Source organism: Rhea pennata, chromosome 3 (assembly GCF_028389875.1).
Source record: "Rhea pennata isolate bPtePen1 chromosome 3, bPtePen1.pri, whole genome shotgun sequence".
Lineage (NCBI taxonomy): Eukaryota > Metazoa > Chordata > Aves > Rheiformes > Rheidae > Rhea > Rhea pennata.
Window position 1 is genome coordinate 34,315,753 of NC_084665.1, and position 27,790 is coordinate 34,343,542.

Below are 27,790 nucleotides of genomic sequence, written 5' to 3' on the forward strand. Positions count from 1 at the left end.
TGGTTACTTCTGAATAAATCTGTTAATACATTTTTTAGTCTGTATGGGATACAAACTTGTAAATCAATTCACGTCTATCTCGCATTGCAGTCCAGGTTTCTATTTCTGAAATATTTAGCCCCAATAATCATCCAAAATAGGATTCTCACAGCTTTCATGTGCTTGTTTTAACATATACCATCTGCAGAACAGATCTGGTTCCTCAGTCCTCCCAAAAATAAACAGAACACCCTACACTGCCCCCCTAAAATCCAGGATGCATAAGTAATATTAGGACAGATGTTAAATCAATTACCTAACACTGGGACATGTCAGAATTGTCACCATTTAATTTTATTTTTCAGCCCTGGGAGATATGCCATTATCATGGGGATTTTTGTTCATTGGCTGTGTGCTTCATTCATGAATGACAAGACAGACTTGTGATAGTATGAATTCAAATTGTATAGCAAAAGCAACGTCCTTAAGGACCAAGCTTTCTCTCTTGACAAAAATGCAAACAATAAAGCAGAGAATTCAGAATAAAAAAGAACATTCTTATAATAGGGCATAGATTGTCCTAGATAATTACATTATATTGCAGCTTCTACCAAAGAGTTTGTATAAAGCTTATATAACTTATTTCATGCTAGTTTGTGCTTGAAAGAAAAGCTTGACTCTGAATAGTAGATATTTTAATTAGAGCTGTGACTACAGTTGAATGGACTTGAATGGACTCCATTATCAGCAGAAGATAATGATAATGATAATCTGAAGAATTTGGGGTTTTGTCATTCTATTGTTTAATTAAAATTCATTGATACTGTTGACTTCAGTTTCCCTTCTGTAATGTGTAGTCATTCCACCTGCTTACAGCAAAGCAGTACTTAGAGGGTTAATGGATTAATTTTTGTGAAGCTGTCAGGTACAGTAGCAATAAGCACAGTAGAAAGAATGATCAGGAAATTAGTTGTCATCTTAGATTAGCATTGTAATAGCATAGGATAATTAGATCGTAAACTCACAGATTGAACGTTGGTTAGCTATCCAATAAATTAATGTATGCTTCACGCTTAATAGCACGAAGAGGTCTGAGGGAAGTATATGTATAATGTACATATAATGTACATACAATATACTTAGTGAAAATATAGAACTTAACTAAAATTACATCAGCTGATTATAGTGGCACAGGAACTGTACAGCAAAGGTAAACAGAATCCAGCTAAGGCTCTGTGCAGCTCTCTTAATTATAAGGCCTTCTTTTCCTTTCCTTGAGAACTCTGGTTTGATTCACTGAGTATCTTTTGCAATAGACTGTTTGTCTTACTATCTGTAAAGAGCAGTCTTTCATCATATAACCCTAATTCAGATCCCACCACTCTAAATAGTGAGAGAGGCAGCAGTCCTTTAGATAAAAGAGTATATGATCATTTACTTCAATTACTGTTCATGTGTTTTGGGAAACTGAATAAAATTTCTTTAATTTGGAAGTAGGATTCGGACTGTTATCAGTTATGTTATACTGATATTTTATTGTTTGAGCTAACTGAGATCAGTTGGTTGCTTTTATCCGTTAGGTAGGTAAGTTCTTTAGTGGAGTGTGGCATTTAAGTATTTGCTGACCTCAAAGGAGAGAATAGGTCTTAGAGAGCTTCCATTTCATTCTATGTCCTAGTCAGATGTACTAGTTGTACTAGAATACCTAGATGTACTGGTTGTCGCAGACTTTCTTGCAGTCTTGTTTTGGTGACTTCATCAGCTCTTTGTTCCAATTACCTGGTGCCAGTCTAATTGAATTTTTTTTTCTCTTTTGTTTTTTTCCTTCTAGGAATCTATATCAACCTGCAGATTTGCACAGCGAGTTGCTCTTATTAAGAATGAAGCAGTTCTTAATGAAGAGATTGACCCCAGACTGGTGAGAATTATTTGGGGACTTAGGGAAGGAGATTGCTTGTTTTTTAGTTTTGGTAATCTAAAACAGTCAAGTAGATGTTGAAGATTTTATGATGAATCATTCTATTACATGGATTTTAGATGCAAATTCCAGTCTTCTCTGTAAAATAGCTACTACTTTTATTTTATTTTGGGGGCATAATTACAGTTAAACTGATCTTTATAAAACCCCTAAAGGCTTTCTCAGCCCCTAAAGCAGCTAAGGTGCTTTTTTGTGTTGACAACATTATTGTCTTTATGTTGCTTATTTTAGGGTGACAGTTCCTATATCATGGTCACAGATAATTGGACATTCCTAAAGCTCTTAAAAATCTATGAATAGCACTAATCACTTGATGATGCCTTTTTATTATTCCTGTCTTTTACTTTGATATCATACATGTGGGATTAAAGATCTTAATGAATGCATTAATTGTTTTCCTGGTAGTACTCTTCCATGTTATCAACTGCTAAAATTGTCATGGAAGTATTATGTGATAGAGAGAGGTGATTTGGTTTTGCTCCATTGATGTCAGAGGGAATGGGATCAAGCTTAGAAGGAAAATGTATGTATTAAAAGAGAATCTATCGGGTATTATACTGAGCTACAGTTCATAACATGTAATTTCTAGTGAACTTCAGCTGGAAGCTACTGGTAAGTTACTGCTATTTTGTCTCTTGTAAGTCTAATCTAGTTAGCTTTGATCAGGTTACTTGGACAATGCTAGCAAAGTAGCTGCTGAGCATGGAGGACTGCACAGTTGAGCCATCCCAGTATTTTCTCATTTCAGGATTCTAATAGTCAGTTGCAAGCTTTTGGCTGCCCTGGTGCACAGTTAGGAATTATAGTCTGTCACAGTGTTATGATGTCAACTATGACTTCTGAGCCAGTTTTGTCCTTAGCATTTGCAAAAAATGAGTGAAAGCAGCTAATCAACAATATTTTGTTTCTAGATGAGATAGCCCCTGAGTTTCTACAGGACACCAGTCAGATTGTTTTGCTGCCAGTGCTTCTATAGATAAATGCCTTTCTACTAGGCAGTTGTTCTCAGGAATGAAGAGCAAAACTGATTTGTTCTTCAGCCTATTCTCTCCTTTGCTTTATTTTTTCTTAAGCATATTGCAATTGCCTGTGTATCTCTTCCCATTGTATTTTCACTGTTCACAAAATGATATGAATTAATTAATGAAAACAACATTCAATTAAGTGAATGTTTGTTTAACATAAAATTGCTTCACCATTTCCTCTGTCATCATCTATAAATAACTTTTTTTAAAAAAGGAAGAAGAAAAAACATTGCTTAATGTATGGAAGATACAAATTTCTTACAAGCAGAGTTGGTTATTACGTCAATGGATATTTAGTACTTCATTTGGTGGCTGAAGATCAGAGAATTTTAAATGTAATCCCTTTGCACCTATTGTCCTCTGTCTGTATTTCTTAGTAATGTCAAAGCCGACTCGGAAATCAGTGCACCAGACTTAGCATTGTGATATTTTTTATGAGAAATACATCTTGAGCATGATGTTTTTGATTGGAATCCGTATCATGATCTTAACATTTTAGATCATTTTTTGATATCTTGAATCTTTTATAGCATTTGTTAATGTTTTCGGTTTTGTTCCTTTGTAAGTATTTGAAATAGTTGCAGCTAACTTCATCTATAGGTCAGACATTATAATATATATTGTATAAAACTTATCATGTGGGTAAATGCTGTTTTATACCTAAGTGCTCCCCAGATGCTTTAAGTTACTGGGAGCTGCCGAAAGCTCGGCACTTCTGAAATTAGGATGCTAAGTCTGTCCTGCAGTGTACACTGTGGTGTTGAGACAAATGAGCATTCTCTGGTACAGTGAGCAGTGTAGTATAGGAACATGGGACACAGATGCAGGCTTCTGGTACTCGTGGTGGATTTTAAACCTCTCAAAATGTGCACAAAGGGCAATATGCATGAGTGCCAGCAATCCAGAGATTTCAGGAGTATGTTGATGACAATTACTTGATGTAGATGATTGACAAGCCAATGAGGGAAACTGTTAGACTATTAGACTTGTTACGAACAATGATGGACTGGTTGGTGGTGTGAAGGTCTAGTGCAGCTTTGGCTATAGCAGTGATGACATTGCAGAGTTTAAAGTCCTAAGAGAAGGGAAAAAGACAAACAGTGCAATCACAGAACCACAGAATGGTTGAGGTTGGAAGGGACCTCTGGAGATCATCCAGTCCAACACCCCAGCTCAAGCAGGGTCACCTAGAGTACATTGCACAGGATTTTACAACCTCTCTAGGCAACCTGTTCCAGTGCTCTGTCACTCTCACAGGAAAGTTTTTCCTCATATTCACGTGGAACTTCCTGTGTTTCAGTTTCTGCCCATTGCCTCTTGTCTTCTCACTGGGCACCACTGAGAAGAGTCCAGCCCCATCCTCTTGACACTCTATTTTCAGATATTTGCAGACATTGATAAGATCCCTTCTTCCCTTCTCAGTCTTCCCTTCTCCAGGCTACACAGGCCCTGCTCTCGCAGCTGTTCCTCACAGGGCAGATGCTCCAGCCCTCTGATCATCGTCATAGCCCTACGCTGGCCTCTCTCCAGTAGCTCCATGTCTGTCTTGTCCTGGGGAGCCTGGAAGTGGACGCAGTACTCGAGATGAGGCCTCCCCAGGGCTGAGTAGAGGGGCAGGATCACCTCCCTTGACCTGCTGGCAACAGTCTTCCTAATGCAGCCCAGGATACCACTGGCCTTGGCTACAAGGGCATGTTGCTGGCCCATGGTTAACTTGTCCACCAGCACTCCCAGGTCCTTCTCCACAGAGCTGCTTTCTAGCAGCAATACAGCAGGGCACCACTGGTTAAAAAATACCTTTCTAGAAAAGGACTTGGGGATCTTGGTGGACAGCAAATTGAACATAGGTCAGCAATGTGTCTTTGAGATGAACACCAACCAAATACAGGACAGTATTAGGAATACACCACTTGTGAGACCCATCTGGAGTACTGGGTCCAGTTTTAGGTCCAGACCTAGACATACTAAGCAAGTTCAGCAGTGTCATCAAGATGGTCAGGAATCTGGAACACACGGAAGGGCTGAGAGAAGTGACTTTATTCAGCTTTAGGAAGAGCAGATTAAAGGAAGATCCTGTTACTGTCCATGTTTACCTAAAAGTTGAGGATATTGAGAATATGGAGCCAGAGTCTTCTGAGTGTTACACAATGATGGGACAACAGACAACAAACACACATTGGAACACAGGAAATTTCAATTCTGTGTTTGGAAAAAAAATTAGAAAATAATTTTCATCGTGAGGGGGTTAAATATTGAAACAGGTTGCCCAGAGGTTATAGAATATCCATGCTTGAGGATGATCAAAATGCAACTGGACAAGGCCCAGAGCAACTTGATCTATTTGACCCTGCTTTGGATGGGGAGTTGGACTAGAAGATCTCCAAAGGTCTTTTCCAAACTATGATTGTATGATTCTAACTTCACACCAACTTATTTATCTAGCTTCTGATCTAACAGAAATAAGAATTCTACACAGAAATCTTTGCAACAAGGATAAGAGAGATGAGAAACTTGGCTGTTTTTTAAATGTAAGCATTCTTTCAAATTTAAATGTGACGTTGTTTAATCTCTATTTTTTTCAAAGGTCTGTATTAGTCTAATTTGTTATTTAAATCCATCAGAATATTTTTTCAAAATATTCTGTATTAAATCCTCATAAAAAGATAGTGTGAAGCAGGTAGACTATACCTCACTCAAAGAACTGTTCCATATTCAAGATTTGCAGTAAGAAGACACATTATTGCACTGAAATAGCATATAGTAAAAAGCTAAGAGATGTACAGTTGCAGATCTTCCCTAAGATTGTTTTGAGGAATATTTTATCCAGGAAGAAAAAACTCTGTAAAGTTCTTAGGAAACATAGGAAAAAAGGAAGACAAGTAAATGAATCATAGAAATAGGTCTTCCACAATAAAATATTAGACTGCTGTTCACATCCGAAGGAGCAGCAGAGGAGCTCTGCAGACTAAGTAAGGCATTTAAGAAGCAGAGATATAACAATCCACATACATAAACACAAAACGTTGCTACACAAAGAGAACACATTTCTCCTTCTTTTGATGTCCATAACAAGAATATACTTCATTTTTCTATTAATATTTGGTCACTTAGTTCTTTGAAAGATTTTATGTGCCTCTAGCTTATTACGTCCCAGATTTGTTTGAAGAGGTTCTCTGTATTGATGAGATTTATTATATTAATAATCTTCAGTTATTTATTTAATGTAGTTTTCTGCACCTGGAAAATTTATTTCCTTTCTAAATATTCAGGACACCTCCTAAGGAGTGCTCAGTTCAACATAATATAGCAAATAATGGTAGCTAATGGAGCAGCTGGAGTGCATGCTGCATATCAAAGACGTTTCTGTAATGGAAAATGTTTGAGTGATGTTACGCTGGTCACGCCAAAGCTGGATAACAAGGATATAATGAAAAAAGAACTATAGACATATTTCAATATAAAAAAGTGACAGAGACATCAGATGAAAAATAAGTTCAAGTTAAGCTGTTATATTACTCTGTTTATATATAAACAGACATTATTTAAAACTCATAGTACTTTATCAATGTAATTATAAGTTTGAAGTTTAGCTTTTCAATTCTAAAGAATATAAAATCTGAATGAACTATTCTAATTTCAGTAAACCTATCTTCTTTTATTATATACTAGTCTAATTCTTTTTAATGGACAAAATTTTTACTGATTTCTAATTTTCTCATGATTAATTTGTAATCATATGCTTTATGTATTTTGTTCTGATATGACTTTCTGAGCTGGCTAGGAAATGTACTCCCCTTGAATACTGGACTGCAGAAAGGAAAATTTAGATCAAAAGCATAAGAAGTATTTGATTTCTTAAAACTAGTGGATTAGATGATTGATTCTTTCCTTTATTGTTACTTAATGCTAATTAACACATTTCAGTAACTGCTAATGATTATGCCTTTATTTTTTCTTGTTCTGAAAGTTCAAAGGGAATAAGAGAGTCTTGCCAGGTTATTTTTTTTCACTTTGCTGTCCAAACAATTTCTGACAGTAACAGGGTCACAAATAAAAAAAGAGAAGACACTGCACAACTACTGTCTTTCTATCTTTATGTCCTTCTTTTCCTTCCTTCATAGGCTTTGTAGTAGTAAATCATGCAGAAAATTCCTTCCATGGCCACAGAAGCCTTTGACTGAGGTGGAACACGTGCAGGCTGCTGAACATTTGCTACATCCTGTGGAGCACAAATCTGGTATTTCATGCTCTGCAGGATCATTTAGCAAGTAAAATAAAAGTGGACTAGGGAGTTATAAATCCCTTCCCCCTTTTGGAAAAATGAGGGTTAGCACAGTTTTTTGGGGCTTTATATGGCTCTATGCTCATTGTGGAATTTGTTGCCCATCTTTGCTACCTGAAGTATATTCCCAGGGTGCAATTATTCAGTAAACTGCTGGACTTAACGATTTGCAAAATCAAATGCCATTTATTTACATAATTCATCATCTGTAAGTTGAATACATGCTTTATAAAAGGAGCATGTGATACCTTTTGATAGATCTGAGATAGCTCTGACTGCTCTATAAACTTTATTCTTCATAACAGAGACTTCTTCACAGTGTATCTTCACTAAAAAGATAAACATGTATTCATTTTACTTTTTAAGCAACACAGCTTTGAACCTCTCTCACTCATGACCAGAAGGATTTGATTTAAACTGAAAACTAAGCTGTTGACCCTGAATTATATTGAATCTCTTCTGGCATTCATTTAAAAGTATATATTACAACATTATGTTTCTGCAGATTTCCGTTTGCTCTAATATTATTTGAAAATCAACACTTTATCCTTATCATGAAAATGATATTTCCATTGTTGTCAGATTAAGGTTAATTATTATAACAAATTTGAACATTGAACAAAAGTTCAATGAACAAATATTAATCCTGCTCTTTTATATTCCAACACCAAATTATATTTTATGGACTCAAGAGTACAGCACCAGAGTGAGACTTCCTAAAATCAGATTAAAATACTTACCCTGCAATATTCTTGAAGCACTCTTGCAATATCTGTGATTAGCTGTTCACCATTCTAAAAAATTCTTAGATAGAACATTTTTGAACTAATGTAATCTTTCATGCATTATGGTAGCAAATATATTACCTGTAAGTTTAGAGTAAAAACAATCTTGAAGAATATTTAGAAAGCGTTTACTTTTTAAACTAAAAAGAACCATTCAAAGCTTAGGAATTCATTGTTCAAATTAACAATTAAAAGAAATCTAAATATTTGAATGAATTTTAATGTCCAGAGCAGATGCGTCCTTTGTCACCAGGGCCACTGCCCCATTCAGTAGTGGGCCCACATTTTTCCTAGTCCTCCTCTTGCTACTGCATAACCTAGCTATTACATGTGATGCTTGCTTTATTGTTACGCTGTTTTTAGATGATTGCTCAACTGAAGAAGGAGATCCAGGAGTTGAAGGATGAGCTGGCACTAGTGACTGGCAAGCAAAGAACAGCAGAGCTCTCACAAGAAGAGCTACTTCGGTAATGCCATAATCATTTCATTTTATTCTTTCATGATGAAGATTTTGTCAGCTTCTTTGTTGACATAAATATTTAAAATCATCTCTGAGTTTTAAAATTCTCAGAGATAATTGTAAAGTGAAGTTAGGTGCCAGGTTAGAATGGCAGCTTTCCATGAAAAGCTATATGAAGCTGCTGGCAGCCTCAGCTTTGAGGAAGTAAAATGAAGTAAATGTAAAGGATGGGAATGCCTGTCAGATGCCAGGCAAATCTTAAGAGCCAAATCTTCAAATTTTTAACTGAGCATACTATTGAAAAATGCATGATTAATTCATACAAGTGTTTTAAGAGCTCACAGCTTCAGGAACAGATCAGTACAGCTTATAGGAACATGCTGTGCGGAACATAGAAATATTTACTAAGTCTAAAAGTTCACCATAACTAAATTCAGTTCCCAATTTTGAAAAATTATTGATTCCGTAGGATGGACCTATTTAATCTCTTTGCCTCACTAACTTACTTGAGATTTTAGTTGGTTGATAGGTTAATGGTAATTAATTTGAAGTTGTTTACTGTCTGGTCTTAATTTCCCCCGGAAATGATCCAGAAGAATGCTACTAGTGCAGGGGTGACTCCCTTGCCATGTGGGAGATCCTGGAGAAATAAGACATGCTGCTACCTTTAATCTTGAGTTTCTTATGTAGAGGGTGGTTATTCTCCATTCTTGTTTCTTGTTTGTTTGCCTTTTAAGTTCATAAACTAAATGATGCCTATATCAAGGATGAGGAACTAGATAGCCTTGTGTAAATATTTATTTTACAGTGTTAATCTGAGTCATTTTCAATATAGGCAGCTGCCAGCATAACCTGTCAGCTGGCCACCAGTTCCTACTGGATATGCTATTTATCATTCTACCCCAAAGTATGTGAGTTTTCCTTCCCTATGTCAAATGCACCAAGGACTTTACGGGGTTAACACTAGATGTGAGAAAATAAAGGCATAGAAAGAAAATGTAAAAAACAACAAAAGTCACTTTCTTTTCCTTTAAAAGGAAAATTAAATGCCCTTATTGGCTAGTTTCTCTTTGCTCTGACAGTCCTTCAGAAGATGATAGTGACTCTCAGTGAGTTTATTGTGATGTACTTAAGTAGTCTGTACATTAATTTAAAGATTTTCTTTCCTAACTTTACTGTAAACATCTATCACATTAATTTTCTACTATGGTCTAGCTTGCTGTTTGGTTCTGTAGGGAAATCAAGATTTGGGAAATCATTAGGATATTTTTAGGCCAAGGCCATACTCACAGTTCCTGAGATTTTCTACTGGCTTTTTGCCACAAAACTGGCAGTCTTATAGATGGAAATGGTTTTACAGTAGATGAAAGTTTTTAATACGAGTGTGCAAAGGAAACTAAGAAGGTGAAGTACTGGATACAGTGGCACTATAACATACAAACATCTGGGAGGCCTTGTTTTCAGAAATACATTAAAAAAAAGCTCACCATTTGTGTATTTTTTTTTTAATCTGTATAGCAAAATAGTCCATTATTTTATCAGAAAAAGGTTGCTTCTGAAATTATAGCAAGGAAATTCACTTCTTAGTGCTCCAGAGGGAAGCAAGGAGGAAAGTTTATGCCTCTAATAAATTTCTACCTGTAATAAAACACAGAAGGAAAAATTAGTTACAGAGAAAAATTGATTACTCAGTTATATTAGGACAACATAACATTTTTAAGTTTTTTAATTTGTCTTTTAATTATGTTTCCTCAGGCTCATGTACTAGTGATTGAGATACAAGGCATTTCCTGAGGACCGATAGTCAACAAGGACTCAAACATTTACCCTTAGCATTCCAAATAGTGACTTTATTCAAAGATCGTTTTTATTGTAGGCTTAAAATGGAAAACATAATTGGTTATACAGAATTTTTTATGTATACAATGTCTTAAACAGTGTACAAGATATTGCTAGAGATATTCCTATCATATTCATGAGCTAGTCAGACTCACTTATTAACATTATATGCTGAATGGAATGTTGAAAGATGAGTCAATCTTTTCTTTAAACGATGCCAATGGAGGAAATATCAAATGTCAGACTCTATTTATTTGAAGTTTCACATTTGTGTGTTTTTGCACACAGAAAGTTCACAGCTCAACAACTATGAATATAAAAAGCCACTACTTTAATGAAAATATCTTTCTGTGCTTTTGAAAATGTACACATTCTGAACTTGATTTCATATGTAGACATTATTTATATGAGCATATTGCTTGTGGTAGTTTTGAACCTCCTGTCATGATCATTTTTGAGCTTTTAAGTATATGAACATCAGCAGATAGCATCTGAATGTTCCATCTCTATCAATGCATAACATAGCAAATCTTTGTGATAATTCTGTTTATTGAGACTGAGCATCTGAGTTTGGGGCTACTTGTTATCTGGAGAGTTTGCACAAATTAAAAAATAAATATACAAGTGAGCAGTCCAGAGATAAATGTTGACTTGGATGAGGGCTGATAAAAGCAGGATTTACTATTACTGAAACATGTCTATTTTGTGGTTTGCATTTAGTTATTATATAATGAAACCTAAATAATATTACTTATTAGGAGATATATGGAGCAGATTGTTATGACACAGGCTAGAGGAAAAGAGACAGGGTGTATGTGATAATGCAGTGTAGTGTGTTGCTATTTATTTGGAGTCACTACTCAATAATGGCTGTTAGGAGAATAATAAGTACTGTAGGGGATTTCTGACAGAATAATACTTTTTTTTGATTGAAGTTTTTAAAAATATATAGAGTAGATTTCAAATACTATTTACAAGTTTCTGCTTAGTTATCTTCTGCTTAACGTTAAATTAACTTTATCTCAACATATATACATGTATTTTAATAATTCAAGTTTACATAGTTCTTTTCAAAATTTCCAGGTTTAACATAAGTTTTACTGTGATTCATTTTGTTACAACTTAGGAGAAGGTAATTAGTAAGGAGAAAAGTTATTAAATATAGACTAAACAAAAGTAGATATGTTTGAATATTTTAATTTTTCTTATCCTGTTTCATCATACATATTTTAAGGGAGGTCAGAGCAAAATTAATCTTCTGAAAGCATTCTGTGTGAATGTTTGTATTTAATCTTTAATTCTGGATCAGATGATCAAAGGTACCAAACACATCAGTGAAAAACTCCAAGCACTTACTAAATATTTATTTTGCTTTCTGTGCATAAGTCTTTATCTCAAACACTTTTTAGTAGAGGATAGATGCTGATAGGACACTAGACTCAATGAGTACAGCCATAGATCCAATAATATATTTTAGTCTAATAAAATGGAATTATTACTTTGATTTTTGCCCTCTACCTGTTAGTGATTGCCTTGAAAATAAATGTTCATACTATGTTAAAATGGTTAAGTATTTTGTATGTTTTGTGACATACAAAGTTATGCCAAACATTTATTACAATAATGAGCTTCATTCCACTTGCTCACTTGCAGAGTATTCCAAATGAAGTCAGTGGGCTGCTGGAGTTAAAATTGTTAGATTTTTAAAGCCAGTATGTGAATGTGAATATACTGTAGCTGGTTCTTCATTTGTCTTTTTTTCTCATTTGAATCGAAGAAGGCTTTTTTTTTTTTTTTTTTTTTTTTTAAGTTAACAGAAGAAAAACCAGAAGAAAAACTGTCAGATAGGGTTTCCTAAGAACTTCTATGCTGCCACATTGTCGTTCACTAAATTTACAACAGAATGGAAAACAAATGCTCCTGGCTTTACTTGTGAATACTAAATTATTATGCAACACAAGCTCTCCTGAGAATAAAGCTACAGCTATCTCTGAATTCTTAATTCAGAATTCTATTTTTAATAGTTAGTATTTATATTATTATGTAATATTTTTAGTTTTATTATTTTATTCTCATAGATGTTAAACATATATGAATTCTACTGCTCTCATTTTGTTTTTTTAAAGGCACATATAAAACGCTTCGCTAGACTACATAAGTGGATCAGAAAGGAGTTCATAAAATGCTTCCAAAATCTGAATTGCTTGCTTTGGATGTCCATATCTACTTCCTCAGCAGTAATGAGCTGATCTCTAAATATTCTTTGAGCTAGAAAATTAGTTTCTTGTTTAGTAAAAAAAAAAAAAAAAAAAAAAAAAAGGAACGCTTTGAGAAAAATACATAAAATGGCATCATGCTTCCTGAATAGAAGGAAATTGTGAACTTACATGCTTCTGTATTATACTTTAGAATAGAATTAGATTGCATTAAAATGTATTCTTTTTTCTCTGGTGAGAAACATGCCAAAAATAAATGGGAAAGGCCTTTTTGTTTGAATCATTTGGGATTTTGTTGTTGTTGTTGTTGTTGTTATAAATGAGCTCAACAACGTTTTAAAATACATGCCCAGAAAGACAGAACTTCAAATCAAAATCCTGTGTTCCGGAGCACCCACGCTTCCAGAACCGGTGCCAGTTGGAATTCTCTAGTAACAGGACCGGAAGTGCTGGCTTAGCACTTTAATTTATTAATAACTTTACCTTATTTCTTTCAGATACATATGTTATTATAACTCCTGTATTTTTTACTTCAACAGTCATATATTGTTCATCTTATCCTAGTGCTGGATTTCTCATTACTTCTTCCTGTCTTTCATTTTTCTATTTCAACATTGTGACATCTGTATGCTATCATGGTATTAACAATATTGCACTGTTGTAGAATATAAAGCTTTTAACAGTTACTCATATTTAAGCTGTTTAACAAATGGTTTCATTTACAAAGCAGAGCAAATGTTCGTATTTGCTGATGTCAGTGTTCAATTTCAGTTGCAAGATGGAAGAAGTAAAAGCATATTACCTTGCCTTATGTCAACACAGCTATGCAGAAAGTGGATTTGTGCAGAAGTTAAGAGACTATATGACACTGAGAACCAGTACTATGTAGCACAGTATTGAAGGAGGGAAGCTGCATTAACCATAGAGTAGTTTCAAAACATCTCACATTAACACTTCGGTGCCTGAATTAGAAGCATATTAAATCAATTTATTTCTCCAAAGGGCATTTTTTTCACTTAAGTGATAGAAAATTTTTAGCAACTGCACAGAATATTCGGATTCCTAATTCTGGTACCTAAATTAGATGCTCAAAATAAGAAAGTGTAAATATCTTTTCTTTGATCTTAGGTCATTGAGGTAAGTAGAAAATTTTCTTTTATTATTTACACTGGCCAATAGTTTTACATTGAATTATTGAGAAATAATTTAAAGTTCTTTCAAAGATTTGAAACTTTATTTCACAAGGAAAAGGAGACCACATGCTATGTCATATGTTCTAATGTTCAAAAGTATACCAGTCATCTAATGCCATGTTGTTTAAGGAGAGATAATGGATTATACCATAACTCATGCTAATGAGCTGTATGGAAAAAAAAAAAAAAAAAAAAGATAGAATAGAATACCAGAAAGTGGCTGTTTAGATTTCTTTTTCAAAAAGTTTTGGAGTGAATTTCCAACATTCAGAAGTGTCTGGTCAGAGCAGAAGTCTGTTGGATGCCTTTGAATACCTTTTGAATAATTTTTTCTTCTGAGTTTGCATCTAATTAAAAATTTGTGAAAGATACTGACAGAAATTTTTCAAAAAGACCTCTCTCTTCTATATTATAGGAGCATCTCAGTTTTCATCTACATGAGTCCTTTTGACTTTCTTAAGTAATTTTTATTCTTGTCCTATGTTCTTTCTTTTTATTTGAGGTTCCTGCTACTTTATATCTAATGGTAATTATTTTTCAAATTTTAGCAAACTGAAGCTTAGTTTTTCCTTGCTTAGTTTTCTATTCCTACTTACAAATGTACTCTAGTGATTAGATTATGACTATCATTATGGACACAAATATTTGTGGATAGTGAGTAGCATTTCTTCATGTATATGTTTTAGGTTTGTTATTAGCAAGTACTGTTAAAGAAGCAAATGTGTGACCTGCAAGCTTTTTGACATGTTTATTCTCTGCCAAAATTCTGCACTTGTAGTATTACTGAGGATTTTTTTTTTCTCCATATAAGCCAGTCTTGGTCTTATTACAGTCCATGCCAAATCTCCCCTTGACTTACTGGTGCAGAGATTTAGATTTCTGTGCATTTCATCATTGATATGAATGATTTTCAACTGTATAGAAAGACTTAACATCTGTTTGCCATATTGTAGCCATCTAGTTCAGAAGAATCTCCTTATATAAGGACATAGTAAAAATAGCTTTGCCCGTATGTCTAATAAAAAAGAAGAGAGAGTGATACCTACAATAAGAGCTGTATGCTTCCATACTGTGCAGTGCAAATGTTTAATGTTAATTATTCATCTGTAAGTATGATACTGTTTGAGTGCTTTACAAAATTATAAGCTTTATTTACAAAATTTTTACTCTAAAGTAACTAAACTCCATACAGTTGGGAAAAAAGAATTAAAATAATTAAATTCCACACCAACTTGAATTCAGGTAGTCTCTTCGGATACAAATCTATGGACTATATAAAGAGGCTGCATATAAATCCTAATTGTTGTTTATATTGTGAACAAAATGGATATGATATTAACAAATCCATTTTTTCTACTCATTTACAGGAGAGAAGGAACATATTTTTACTTTATTATCAGGTTTTTTTACAAGTACTTGTCACCTGTTGACAATATTAAATAATTAGGAGTAAAGGACTAGGAAATGACCGTCTGGTGTAATAAACATGTTCTTATTAGACCTGGAAATACCAGACAACATTCAAGATTTATGAATACCACTTTAATTCCTTAAATATAATTATTAGCCATATTGCGGTGTTCTCAGTTTTCTTCTTTTTATAGGTCTAAATATGTAACATATATATTTTAGAACTTCAAATTTTGATCACGTCTGTGCCTCTTTTTCCTTTTTTGTACGAGATACCATGGCTTTCTTTTTGGGAAGGTTACTATATTGATAACCATTTTTAAATATTATTTACAAGCTTTATTTCCACCATTTTAGTGAATTGCTATCTGCGTAGTAACAATAGGATTCACTTCCTTATACAAACACTAGAAGTTTTCCAAAATTCAATATATGAGAAAATGTTCCAAAATTGTCTTTAGCAACTTCAAATTCTAATATGTGGTAAAATTTTGAAGATCTGCAGGATTCATTTTCAAGAATAATTTAGGCTTTTAGTAACGCACTTTCAGTTGATTTCCAATGGCAATCATTGTCTGAGGCTTTTAACCAATTTAGATTAACACCTTGTACAGTCAGTCCTAGTATGCATATAATATCATTGAATTAAAACTTCTGTCCTTCTATATGGTTTCCAGACCATCTACATTGTTCACCTAAGCTAATATTCTGTGAATTCACCTAAGCTAATATTCTGTGAATTGCCTGCCTATGTAATTTGGTATAATTATCTGTTTCATAGATTCAGAAATTAAGGAAAAAACAAAGGAAGGAAAATAACATGAATTTTAAAAATCAGTATTGAAGTTGGTATTTGCTTATTCCAAGTTCAGTGTTCTGATTATTCCTGGACTACTCTTTTGTCTTTTAATAATCTATCATGAAAACAATAAATTTTAAATATTAGAAAATTACAAAAAAAAAATTGATACATAGGACACCAGTGAAGTAATGATGTGCATCTTTTATAAAAGTTCATGCATACCTATTTCTGTTTATGTTTACCTCACCAACAGTATCAGTTTTTTCTCATAGGTAGTTAGTAGTGAGTAGCTGGAAGAACGAAGCTGACAGTATGTTAGTTCAGCTTTCATCTCTCTGATCAACTATGGTTGGTTCTTAATTACTATATGACACCTCAGAATCAAGCTTTTAGTTTAAAAAGTTATCCTAAAAATAAATGAGCATTTTGTCATTTGCAGCAATAAATCCATTATCACCCATAATTCTGTTTCTTAAAATGAAGCTACTTGTATAATTCAATACTTGAAAAAATCATGATTACTTACAAACTAGCCTGGAATGCTTTTTCACTTTACAGGGTGAAACTGAACTTCACAGAGAATTCATAAAATGTAATTTTACCATTCTAGATGTCCTCTTACTTAAAGTATACATTTCAATATAAAGTACATTATATTCAGACATTCTCTTGAAAGACATTGCAGTCAGGGCCAGAAAGGAGATCTTTGTCTTTATTATTCTGTAGTAGATTTTTTTCAATTGTTAAAGCAGCATATAGATAATTAAAGCAACAAAATGTATAAAAATTTTCTGAAGTATAGAAACAAAAGAGGCTCAGGAGCTCAGTTGCTCTATTTCCCTGCTCCAGGATGGTACAAAATGTTTTTATGGCAGTCCTCGACTGTGTTTAAAAAACTGTTCTTAAAAGCATCTAATGAGGGAATTATACTAGGCTTAGGTAACTAGTTGCACTATTTAGTTACCTTTATTATTATTTTACCCAAGAGTTAACCTATTTTTATTAAAAGTTAAGCAATTATTTCTAGATATGAAATACATTACCATTATTATATGTCAGTAATTTGTTAGGTAATTGCTATTGTGTTCACCATCGTGCACATTTCTCCCATTGCTTTTTTCTAGACCAATTGCTGACTGAAGTGGAACAAGAGGGAGATCTGTTCCACTAAGGTCTGAAAATGCCCATTTCCTTTTCCCGAAAGCATGCATCTCCTAGTCATGTTGTCACTGTTTTTTGCTGGCCGGCACTTTGCGATAGTTCAGGGTTCTCAAGCTGCTCGAAGTGGTGAGCTGTTCTTTCTGGATACCTCCCAATGTAGATTTGATAAATTACTGAATTTTATCAGTAATGTGTTAGGTTGGAGCCATAAAGTATGCAAATTATCTATTGGACCAGTCTGACCTCTCTAGGAAATTCTTTTCTGAGATCAAGTTATCCTATTGCATGATTTTAAACCATTGCATTTGATGCAGTCAGTGGTAGTAAATTCTTGTTCACCTCTGGATGTAGGCTAAAACATAAGAACCCTCTTGCCTAATGAAAACTGTACTTGAGAGCCTCTGGAGAGTAGGAATAATTGTAACTTAAAAATAATAAAAAAATAACATCACCCATTTTCTGGATTCAGTTACTTCCTGAACATAAAGTTAGGGCATGTCAACTATTGATAAAGTATAAATTAAACTAGCTGTAAGCAGGAAGAATTTCCGAAAGTGTTGAATGTCAATAAAGTCATTTGAAAAAAGAGTCAAGAATATTGTGAATGACAAAATGAGTTATTTTTTGAGTGCACATGTGCTGACCCAATTCCTATTCATTTGAGTGAAAAGACTCCTTTTCTGTTAAGTAAGAATTAAATCAGATTTATCACTTATTAATCTCTATTGTGTTATTAATATTAAAAATAGGTTACATTTGTCTATAATGATATGTGTAAGCAGTAATATAGAACTCTATATGCAGTCTCCTTTCAACAACCTGCTTAACCTCCTTCTCCTGACCTTTTTATGTTTTCCTGCATGACATGCTTTGGTTTGATGAATGATGATTTATAGCTCTTCCCAGGACAAGCTCTGATGCATTGCATACTTTATCATCTTTGTCATACTATTAACAGCAATGCCTGGAAATACTTTCCATAGTCTCTCTTGTCTTTCATGGCACCATTGATAAATTAGCTACTGAGAATCCCCAGGGTTTTCTCTTATTGATACACAGAAAATTTACGTGGTTGCTCTTATTAAATATAGTAGCAACTTTGCTTTAGCTCTCATGCATTTTTTAGGTAGGTAGATCTATAATGTTTATGGAAGATGTGAGTTTAGAAATTGTTTATGTGAACATCATTCACATACTTAAAGAGGATTTTTGGAATGAATTTATAATGGAATTGACGTGGCATTTATTGCTAATAGCAGGCGAGAAAGGTTACTGAAGAAGCCGAGGTAAGCAAACGTCTCTCACTGACGCAACCTCTCTGGTGTCCTCAAGGGTTTCAGTAGCTTCTTTGCAGCTTATTTTTCATAATCTTGGATTTCCATTTTGGATGTCATGGAGTTCACAGTTGACACACAAAATTAATTATTCCTTAAGTGAACTTAATTTTGGTAAGTGATTTACAGTGTCAGTGATCAGGGGTTAAAAGGCAAGCTCTCCCAGAAATGAATCATGGCACATAAAGCAAGGTCAAAGTGAGTCCTTCCAGAATATGTATTTTGAGACCCTACATCTTGCATGTTATTGAGAGTTCTAAATTTTAAAAACACACTCTCAGTTGGCTAGGAGTGCTTTTCTGATGCATTTCAGCTGTGTGATTTACATCCTCCTTCATGCAAACATAAGACTGGTTCAGAAGTAGGAATGTATGTTGAATGTTTTTTAACAGATGAAAGTCTGCTATTTGATGAATGAATAAAATTGTAGTAGCGCACACTCATCTAATCATGGAGCTAGGCTAAAAGAAAACTTGCATGTAATCTAAAATAATGTGGCTAGGCTTTGTGGTTTAGGTGTGGTCTGAATGATAAGCAGGCTTTATTAAAAAGAGTTCCTGAAAGGACAGAAAGTAATGGAAGAGAGGTAAAGTTGATAATGCAAAAGCTGTTTGTGAGCTGCAGTACAGTATGTGTTTACATTATTAGTGAGAATGCTACAGAGAGAGAAATGTAGACCAGAACTTTGTGATTGATTCACGTTCACTAAACAGAGAGCACTAGTAATTTAACACATTTCCATCCCAAGTGCTTGTTATTGTGAGGCGTTTTCATCCTAGCATCAGAGTAAGAACAGACTTGTGCCTGGCAAAGTTACGTTTTCATTCATAGTCTGATATTCATGATTCAAACTCACCTCAATTGACAGTGTAATACCCTTTTTTGTACTATGCTATTATGTATAAGACCACTATCAAAAATCATTTTAAATTAATTTCATAAATGCTGGAGTATGTTTTTTTTGGAATTGCCTTAGAAAACAATTTTTTGATGGGAATTTGCTACTCATCCTTACTGTTTTTTTCTGATGAACATTGAGAAAGAAAACCTTGTTCTTGTTTACTGCTGTTTTTCACAGAGAATGGGTCTTTGTTTGATACTTTTATGTTCTTCCTCCTTCAGGGAGTTTCTTTGGGGGAAAACTATTCTTCCTGATACAGCAGGGTTCTGGCAATAGACTTCAGCACACTCTTGCTCCCATTAGTGTAAATTAGGCCTGCTGTTGTTAGGGCAGAACCTAGCAGTCCTAAAAGGAAGAATGGAGAGAGAGAGAGAGATGAAAAATCCCCTCTTTTGCATCTGGCTCCAGCTACTGTAATAACATTAAATAATAACTCTTCAGTAGTTCATAACTTCTTTTACCTAGCAACATACAGGATAAAAAGAAAAAAGAAGTGAGTTTGGATCTCTAGAAGCTAGAAGAGACATCTTCATTTAATGCTGATTTTAAATATTTTTTTCTTTCATGTGAGCTTGGCTTTGGTTATTAATGTTCCCAATCTGATTAGTATAAATTCTGCATGGAATCACTATTGAGAGCACTTGTAAGCTAAAACAAATGAAAAATGCAGCAGCCTGCTTGTTAATGGTAGCAATTACAAGAAATACATTGTAAATATGATCTGTGATTGCACTTAGTTCCATACTTGTTTCTAAGCGCAATTTGTGGTGTTGATACTGACTTTTCTACACAGAAAGGGGAATTTTAGCATTTCTAAAACAAACTTTTTTTTTGATGTTAATTTAGTACTTTTAGTGCAAGTATCTTGTGGTTAGATACTTTTGTTTCAGAGCAACCTTTTCTGACATGTCACCACTCACACATACACAATTTTTTTAAAAAATAGTTTGTCTCATTTTAAAATAGAACACCAGATTATGAAACAAAGGTACACACTGCATATTCCTGCTGAAGCTGTCAAGTATGACTTTTAAGCAGTTTAGTTACATTTCTCTCTTTGTAGCTAACTGAATTCCATTGAATTTCACTTAATTAAACACTGTCTCCATCATTGCTTTTTCCCATCAAGATAAGTACATGGCTATGGGCTAAATTTTTCTATAAGGGTCTTTCTAGTGTGTTTATACCTCTGGTGGTATGTGAATTCCTGGTGCTGATCTTCAGGCAATAGTATAGAGGTCATGTCTGTATGCAGGTTTCTGTCCCAGTCAGTGAGAGGTATCTCTAACTGTTCTTTTGTTTGGTTGGTTTGGGATTTTTTTTAAATTGTTTCACTACTAGATCTCTGGGTTGATTGTCTTTAATCTTAATTAATTTTAATTTTAGTTGGGCAATTATTGTTCTTGTCACTGATGGATATATTACTAAGCTAATTTTTCAAGATGATATAAAGAAACAGAAATATAGAAAAAAGTACTTATTTGTTCCACAGTCAGTCTCTCATAACAACCATAAAGTCTAGCACTGCTAATAGCACTGGTCTTTATAAATTAAATCAAGCAAAGAAGAAAAATCCCTAATGCATGCAACAGTGTTCATAAATACTAAAGTTGAAAGTTTGTTTGTTTGTTGGTTGGATTTTTTGCTAGAGCCTATCTGTTTTTTGATGTTTTTTCATCATAACCTTAAAAACAGACTTTTTTCCTGGTTTATGAATTACCTTGAAACCTTCAACAGTGTCATAGTAACTAAATACATAAACACTTTTGCTTTTCCTAGATTATTTTCCATTTGCTTTTGGCAATGTGTTAGGGGGACCACATACAGATAGGGATGTTTTTGGAAGAGAAAAGCTCAGTCACAAACTTAGAATCTTTTCAAATATGTAATGGATTGTGTGCTAAGCATGATTACTGTTTTTGCAAATCCATAAAATCTCACTGTTTTGAGCAGTTTTCATTCCTAATTTCTATATTAAGAGGGCATGCAAGTATTAACCTATTTTTGGCATAATGGTAGAAGATGGTCATTAGTGAATTTAAGGATTGATCACTCAAGACTTTTTGAAAAGCACTTTAAATAGTAACTTTTCCAGGAAACAGAACTGACTAACCAAGAGAGGTCTAGGTATGTGAGTTCAGGTCTAAGTTGGAGAACTGACCAGAAATATTTTGTTTCCTATGTTTTTTTAATTATTCCACTATGATTGCAGTCAAAATGCTCATAAAGAAAAAGGATATTGTTATTTTAATTCATGATTTCATATTAGTTCTGTTCTGCCACATATGCCTGCCTCTGAATAGGCAACTAAAGCAAGGTTTGCTAGGGAGTTCTCTAGATATGTACTGAGGGCTTCTTGTTCTTCCTGAACAAGTAGGTGCACCTTTCCTCAGGGCTGGGCTGTTTTATCTGTTTTTCTAGTTTGATATCTGAAGACATATATTCTTGCAACAGCCTTTGGTTATAGAAAAATGGTTTAATATCCATTTCTCTGTAGAGAACTAAGAGGCTAGGTCCAAAGACATCATTAAGTCTGTAGTTCAGTCCCAATGTAATGTCCTTAAAACTGACACCTTTTCATAAAGGAGAAGGTCAAGTCACTTCTTTAGCCCTGGGGAGGCTTCCTATTGCTAAGGAGAAAGATGTTATCCATCTTTTGAAAGTTGAGCTGAATGAAAACTAAAAGCCATTTTGGCTTTCCTCTACCTGTTACAAAAAGGATTTTCTTTCTCTCTTGATAGGAGGATGAATACCACCTGTGGATGATGTTTTGACTAGAGATAATGTGTTTGAGTTGTAACTGTAGATGCCCTATATGATCTTTTTAAACCCCTTCCAGCCCTATTTTCTATGAATCTGTGCTATATTCTAGTATTTCCATTATATATGTTCTAATATTTTCCATTTTATCTTTATGGATGTGCAGTCTTTTAAAAGAGAGAGATGCAATAATCTCATTGAGTTGGGAGTTTAAGAAGGGCAAGGATATTCACCTTATTTAAATGGCACCTGTAAAATGACCAGTAAACATGTGTCAAGATCTGTGAGGAAGAATGTCTCTTTAGTAAGACACTGTTTTGACTTGGAGCCTGCCAACCAAAGAGTACCTAAAGGTTTTCCTTTACTATGTCAAAAGCTTCATTAATTCCCTTCTTTCTTGTATCTCTTTGCATTTTTTTTTATTTTATTAAACAAACTAAGACCTTTGTACCAAAAATTCTCTTTTCTATATAAGGCTTTTTTTGAAGATCCTCCGAGCAAGTTACATAGTCCTTTGTTTCCAAACCACCTACAAATACACTTGCCTTGACTAAGTTAAGGAGAAGAAAATGTACAAAACAGAATTTTCTCCAACAGTTAGTATTCCTTCTTCTGTTATTCTCTATTATTTCTTTCCCTTCCTCCTCTCATTCTTTTTTGTGTGTTTTTTTTCTATAGGCATCTTTGGAATTGGAAGTACCATTTTTGTTTTGCAAATCTTGAAACTGTATAAAACTGACTGTGTAAATTCAACAGAATGTTCAATTATTTTTACAATTGTTGAGTTGATAGATCACTTGGAAAAAATAGTTCAGTTAACTGGGATCTATTCAGTAAAAAGAGAAACTGTAAGTAGCATCTGTATCACATTGGCGGTTTATTTTTACCTTTGTTTAATACTTTAATATACTGGAAGAGTTCCCAGAACATCCAGAGTGCAATCCCTGTAGTTGTCACTGTATATTTTAAAAATAGGTCTAGCAATTTTTACATGGAAAACTAAAGATGTGAGAGGTGCAGTCATTTCTTATGCTTGTCTTCAGGGGGATTTTTTGGTGCATCTCTTTTCTTCTTCCATGTAATTTCATATATTCAGTTTAGACAGTCTAGTTACAAAAAATATTTTTTACTTTTTTCCTCTTATTCACTGAAATCAATATGGTGCTTAGGATAGTGACAGATAGTGACTTTCTTTGTGTCTGTGTACTCACTCTAGCATTCTCATTAATAGTATAAATCTCTCTCTTTTCCCAGTGCTTACACAAATGGCTACCTCCATGTATGAAGAGTTGATTCTCCTGCTCATTGTGCTTAGTGTGTGTGCACAGAGAACGAATATCCTGTTGTAGTACTGGCATTTTTGGAGGACTCTTCAGGCAAAGGGATTTATGTAGCAATAAGAAAAATTCTGATCTCTCTCAACCAGTAATTTTTACAGTCTCTTCACTTGAGAAGCAAGTCAATGCCATGAATGCTTTTGAAAATATTATTTCTCTTTAAATATCCTTTTTTTAAGCTCTTGACATTTACTGCTCACATTGACTTGAGTAGGTGTTCCATAAATTCTGGAGTGGTGAGTCTTGCACATACAATGAATGATATAGACAAGATGTTTGTCTGTAATGGAAATAAGAAAGCATAGCTTATATGAAACTAGGTAAGGGTTGCTATCCTTCCTCCAAAAATTCACAGGTTTCCATGGAAAACTAAGGAGGAGATAAATAACCAAATATGTCCATTATGTTTGCCAGTTTTCATTCCAGTCACACACCTTGAAATTTTTCAGGAGTTACCTTCTGAAAATAATTACCATGTTTTTTTCTGTTTTGCATCTCATTGTTTCATCTTTGAACAGGGAATGTTACTACAGTGGAGCAATGCTATACAGAGGAAGGGAAGCCTTTAAAAGTAGGGAAAATATCCCAAATACCTACTAGAGGGTCAATTTAAGATGCTATGGTATTAATACCTCAAATTTTGGTATATGCTCACAGCAAGGTGATTCAGCAAACAGCAACAAGATTTCCAATTCCTTAATGACTATGAAGTGACATTCAGAAAGTTTGCATATTAAGTGAGGAGCTGAATAGATCTAGGCAAAAGCAAGTGCTAAGCAGTGTTCAGAGATGGCTCTGAATTCCTTCCTTCTCTGGAACTTGAACACTTGATGCTGAAGAACCTGAGTTCATTCAGCTTCAGAGCCCAAGTTCATCTCCTGATGCTTAAAATCACCGAATTATTCTTTAAAGGCTGTCATTGTTGCCCACCATTTATCTATAAATTTAGTGATTACAGCATTTTTCAGGAAATAGGAGACCTTTAAATCCAGCTGATGGAGACAGAACTTGTCCTTGCTATTTCCCAGAAACATACCTTATTAAGTGAGCTGTGAGCTACACTTGGTTTAGAAATCTTCTGCCATTTCTCTTGAGGTTGATCTGCCATGCATCCTGGAATGCAATACTTGAGCAGCTGGTAAAAGGGCTTGCAAGAGAAAATCTGAGGCTGTTCGTATGACTGTGACATTCATCTCAGAGAAGTGGTAACCTCTACTTCCCTAAATTATTACTGTTTATTATCTAGCAGATATATATTGTAAAAGGCATACACAGTACACAGCCCAAAGAACAGGTTGAAGAAGCCTTGAGCCTAGGTACCCTACTTACTGGTGAGTGCTTTAACTAGTAGCATCTCATGCAAAAAGTGTCTACTTATTGCTATTTTAACGTGAATTCTGGTTAATGCAGATTAGGTGAGAACTGAAGATCTGGCAGTTCTGCCAATATACTTGGACATACGCTTGCAAGGAGCTTTTGGAGCTGAGGGGCAGTCTTTAGATCATTTTTATTATGAGATGGTAGGAGAACAGCAGGTTATAAAATAAATGAAAAAAAAACAAAAGACTACTTTTTAAATGCTTTTAGTTCTAGAACTATTCATTAACACATGCAAGTATACTTCGTTATGGATTTGTGTATCTCCAATATCAAATCCAGGAAAAAAAAAAACATTGCAATTGTGTGGATCTTGAAGAACAACAACCTTCTAGAAGCAGTCAGCTTGGCAAATCAGCATTTGACACATTACAAACCAGAACCATTAACCTACAGAATTGTCTGCTTGTTTGTGAATTTTTAAATTTTCCTTTAACATATTGTGTATTTTCAGGCTGGATGAGCTAACTGAAAGATTTCTGGAAGATAATGATCCTGAAAGCATTTTAGATGTTGGTCCTGACATGCGCAAGATCAAGTATTGCTTCATTCATGTGAAGGTATATTTTTTTAAACATACATGGAGGTACAGCTGACACTAAGAATATGAAAGAGGTATTCACAGTTGAAAAGTGTTAAAAGAAGTGCAGTGCAGTTGAGAGGCATTGCAAAAGTGTAACACAATTTAGCAATACTGAAAAGTGCTTGGAGGACTGATATAAAATCTAATTGGAAAAATGTGGCAGGATTGTGTAGAAACCCCTGCAAGGTTTCTGCATGCAGTAAATAATAAGCACTAGAAGTTACAGGAATCAACACAGATATTTGTAAATGGGTAAATGGGTCAATCTGTATTCTCAGCACTATGGAGGCTTTATTTTGGACAGACTATGCTGAAAAAAAATAAAATAGAAGAGTAAAGATACCATATCCTGAATCTTTTGCACTGAGTGTTTTGATGGTGTTATAAGACCTTCTAAACGGTTGAGCAAGCAAGGTATGTTTAAAGTAGGAAGAGCAAGTGAAATTAATAGACTATGAAATTGAATATAGTGTATACTTTTTCTGTATTTTCTGTAGTTTTCCCATATGATAAAGTGTATGTTCCTGAGTTCAATTTATTGTTCATAAATGTTAGTTTTAGTTGTATTGTTAATACTCAAAGTACGGTGTTATCAAAGTACACTAGAGTTTATGTATAGAAATGTTAAAGTAAATTGTATACTTGTTAGTGAAGGTGAACAGATTCAGCTTGTTCCATGCTTAACGCAAAGTATATAACTTGACAGTTAACTGGTGACATGATTTTCCTCTTTCAAGAGCTTAGAATAACTCAACTTTGCTACCATAACTAGGCAGTCAGAGTAATTATATAGTTCGAGATAAAGTTAAAAGAGCGTACTTCTTTTTTTCTTCTGTTAGCAACTGTTGAATTCTTCAAAGATTTCTGAAAAAAACCTGCTCTCACAACACATTTCAGAAGAAAAAGAGACTAGCGTACAAGCAGGTAAAGAAGAGTTGAAGAAACTGAAAGAACTTTTGCAGCAAAGAGACAATGAAATCAGTATCCTTTGTGAGGGAAAGAAAATATTTAGGTTTGAGCTGATCTGGCTTCAATATTTTTTGTGTGTATGAGATGGGAGTTAGCTGTATGAAAGGAATTACTCTCTACTGACTCCAGTGTGTTAAAGCAATTACTCAGTTCCCAACTTTTATGTGGCAGGACCCCTGCTTTGCACCTGCTCCAATTTCAGCCATGACCCAAACCAAAATCCTGGATCCAAGCACCACTTAGCTTTAGAGAGTTCCAGCCAAGATCCAAGTACTATGCACCAGGCCATGCCTAGAACACCCTCCTCAACAAAACGAAGCCTTTTGTCGTATGGGAAACTGTGATGCTATATAAAGAACAATTTATTACCTTACAAAGAAAAAAATTTCCTGTAAGAGTTATTTTTAGCCAGATGAAGTGCTGCTTTGGGGACTCTTGGACTCTGTGCCTTTAGGATAAATATAAAACTTAGGCTCTTTACAAGCAGTTTTAAATTAAGGCTAAGGCTTTTTTACGTATAAAATTATTAAGTTGTTCAGATGTGCTTTGTCCATTTCACTGCCTCAGAGGAAACATATGAGTAGCTGCACCATTGCAAAATGTAGCAAGTGAGTTATTTTTAGCTGGTTGACAGAACTGTGGGCAGACCACAGCATCACCCTGTCCCTAACTGTGGCTGCTTTGTGAGTAAAATTTGAATGTTAGAGAACTGAAAAAGAAAGTTAAGTTTATGGAGAGCAGAGATTCTTTTGCATTTATCAGTAAAAAAAAAAAAAAATCAAAAAAAAAGAAACCCACTCAGTTGCATTTTTTGTGTTCACCAATTTCAGATCAATTTTATATGCCAAATGAGAATAGTTTTTTACTTCATCAATGTATAGCATGCTAGCAGTCTGAAGTGAGGTGGCAGGAAAGCTTCTCAGTTTCTGCTGCATCTGTCACTGAAGATAAGGTGTTTATTTCCCCAAAGACCCTTTCAAATAAATTTAGCAATAACCTTGATTTACTGTTCCTTTAAAAATTCTTTAATTTTGATTTGCTTTAAGATCTGGATTCCTCAAAACATTTTTTCCTGAAGTAAATCATTTAGTTGATATGAGATTGATAATGAAACGACAGCAAAACAACTACTAAATAGCTAAATGCACTTTGTGCCTAAGAGCTATGACTTTCTTTGCTGATGTACAAGCAAGAAGCCTGTTGCTTAAATTCACATTATTTAGAGATATATATGAAGATTGTAAAAATTAAGACTTTGAACACAAAACTAACATACAGATCTGCAGCTTCTAATAATCTCACAATATTGTTAGAAAATTAATATCATAACTAGTGTGATAAAGTGATGAGAAGTGGGGAAGCTGTTTAGTCATTGAACTTTCTTCTTGCCTGTAATAGC

At 34.3% G+C, this 27,790-nt stretch overlaps 1 protein-coding gene across 1 annotated transcript in view; it reads left to right on the plus strand.

Annotated features, from left to right (window-relative positions):
- Positions 1-27,790, plus strand: part of KIF6 (kinesin family member 6) — a 183,676-nt gene that overhangs the window by 53,641 nt on the left and 102,245 nt on the right. The window contains exons 9-12 of the mRNA XM_062573606.1: positions 1,811-1,897; positions 8,413-8,516; positions 25,294-25,399; positions 26,262-26,403. Coding sequence (XP_062429590.1) covers positions 1,811-1,897; positions 8,413-8,516; positions 25,294-25,399; positions 26,262-26,403 — 439 coding nt within the window. The remainder of the gene's footprint in view (positions 1-1,810; positions 1,898-8,412; positions 8,517-25,293; positions 25,400-26,261; positions 26,404-27,790) is intronic.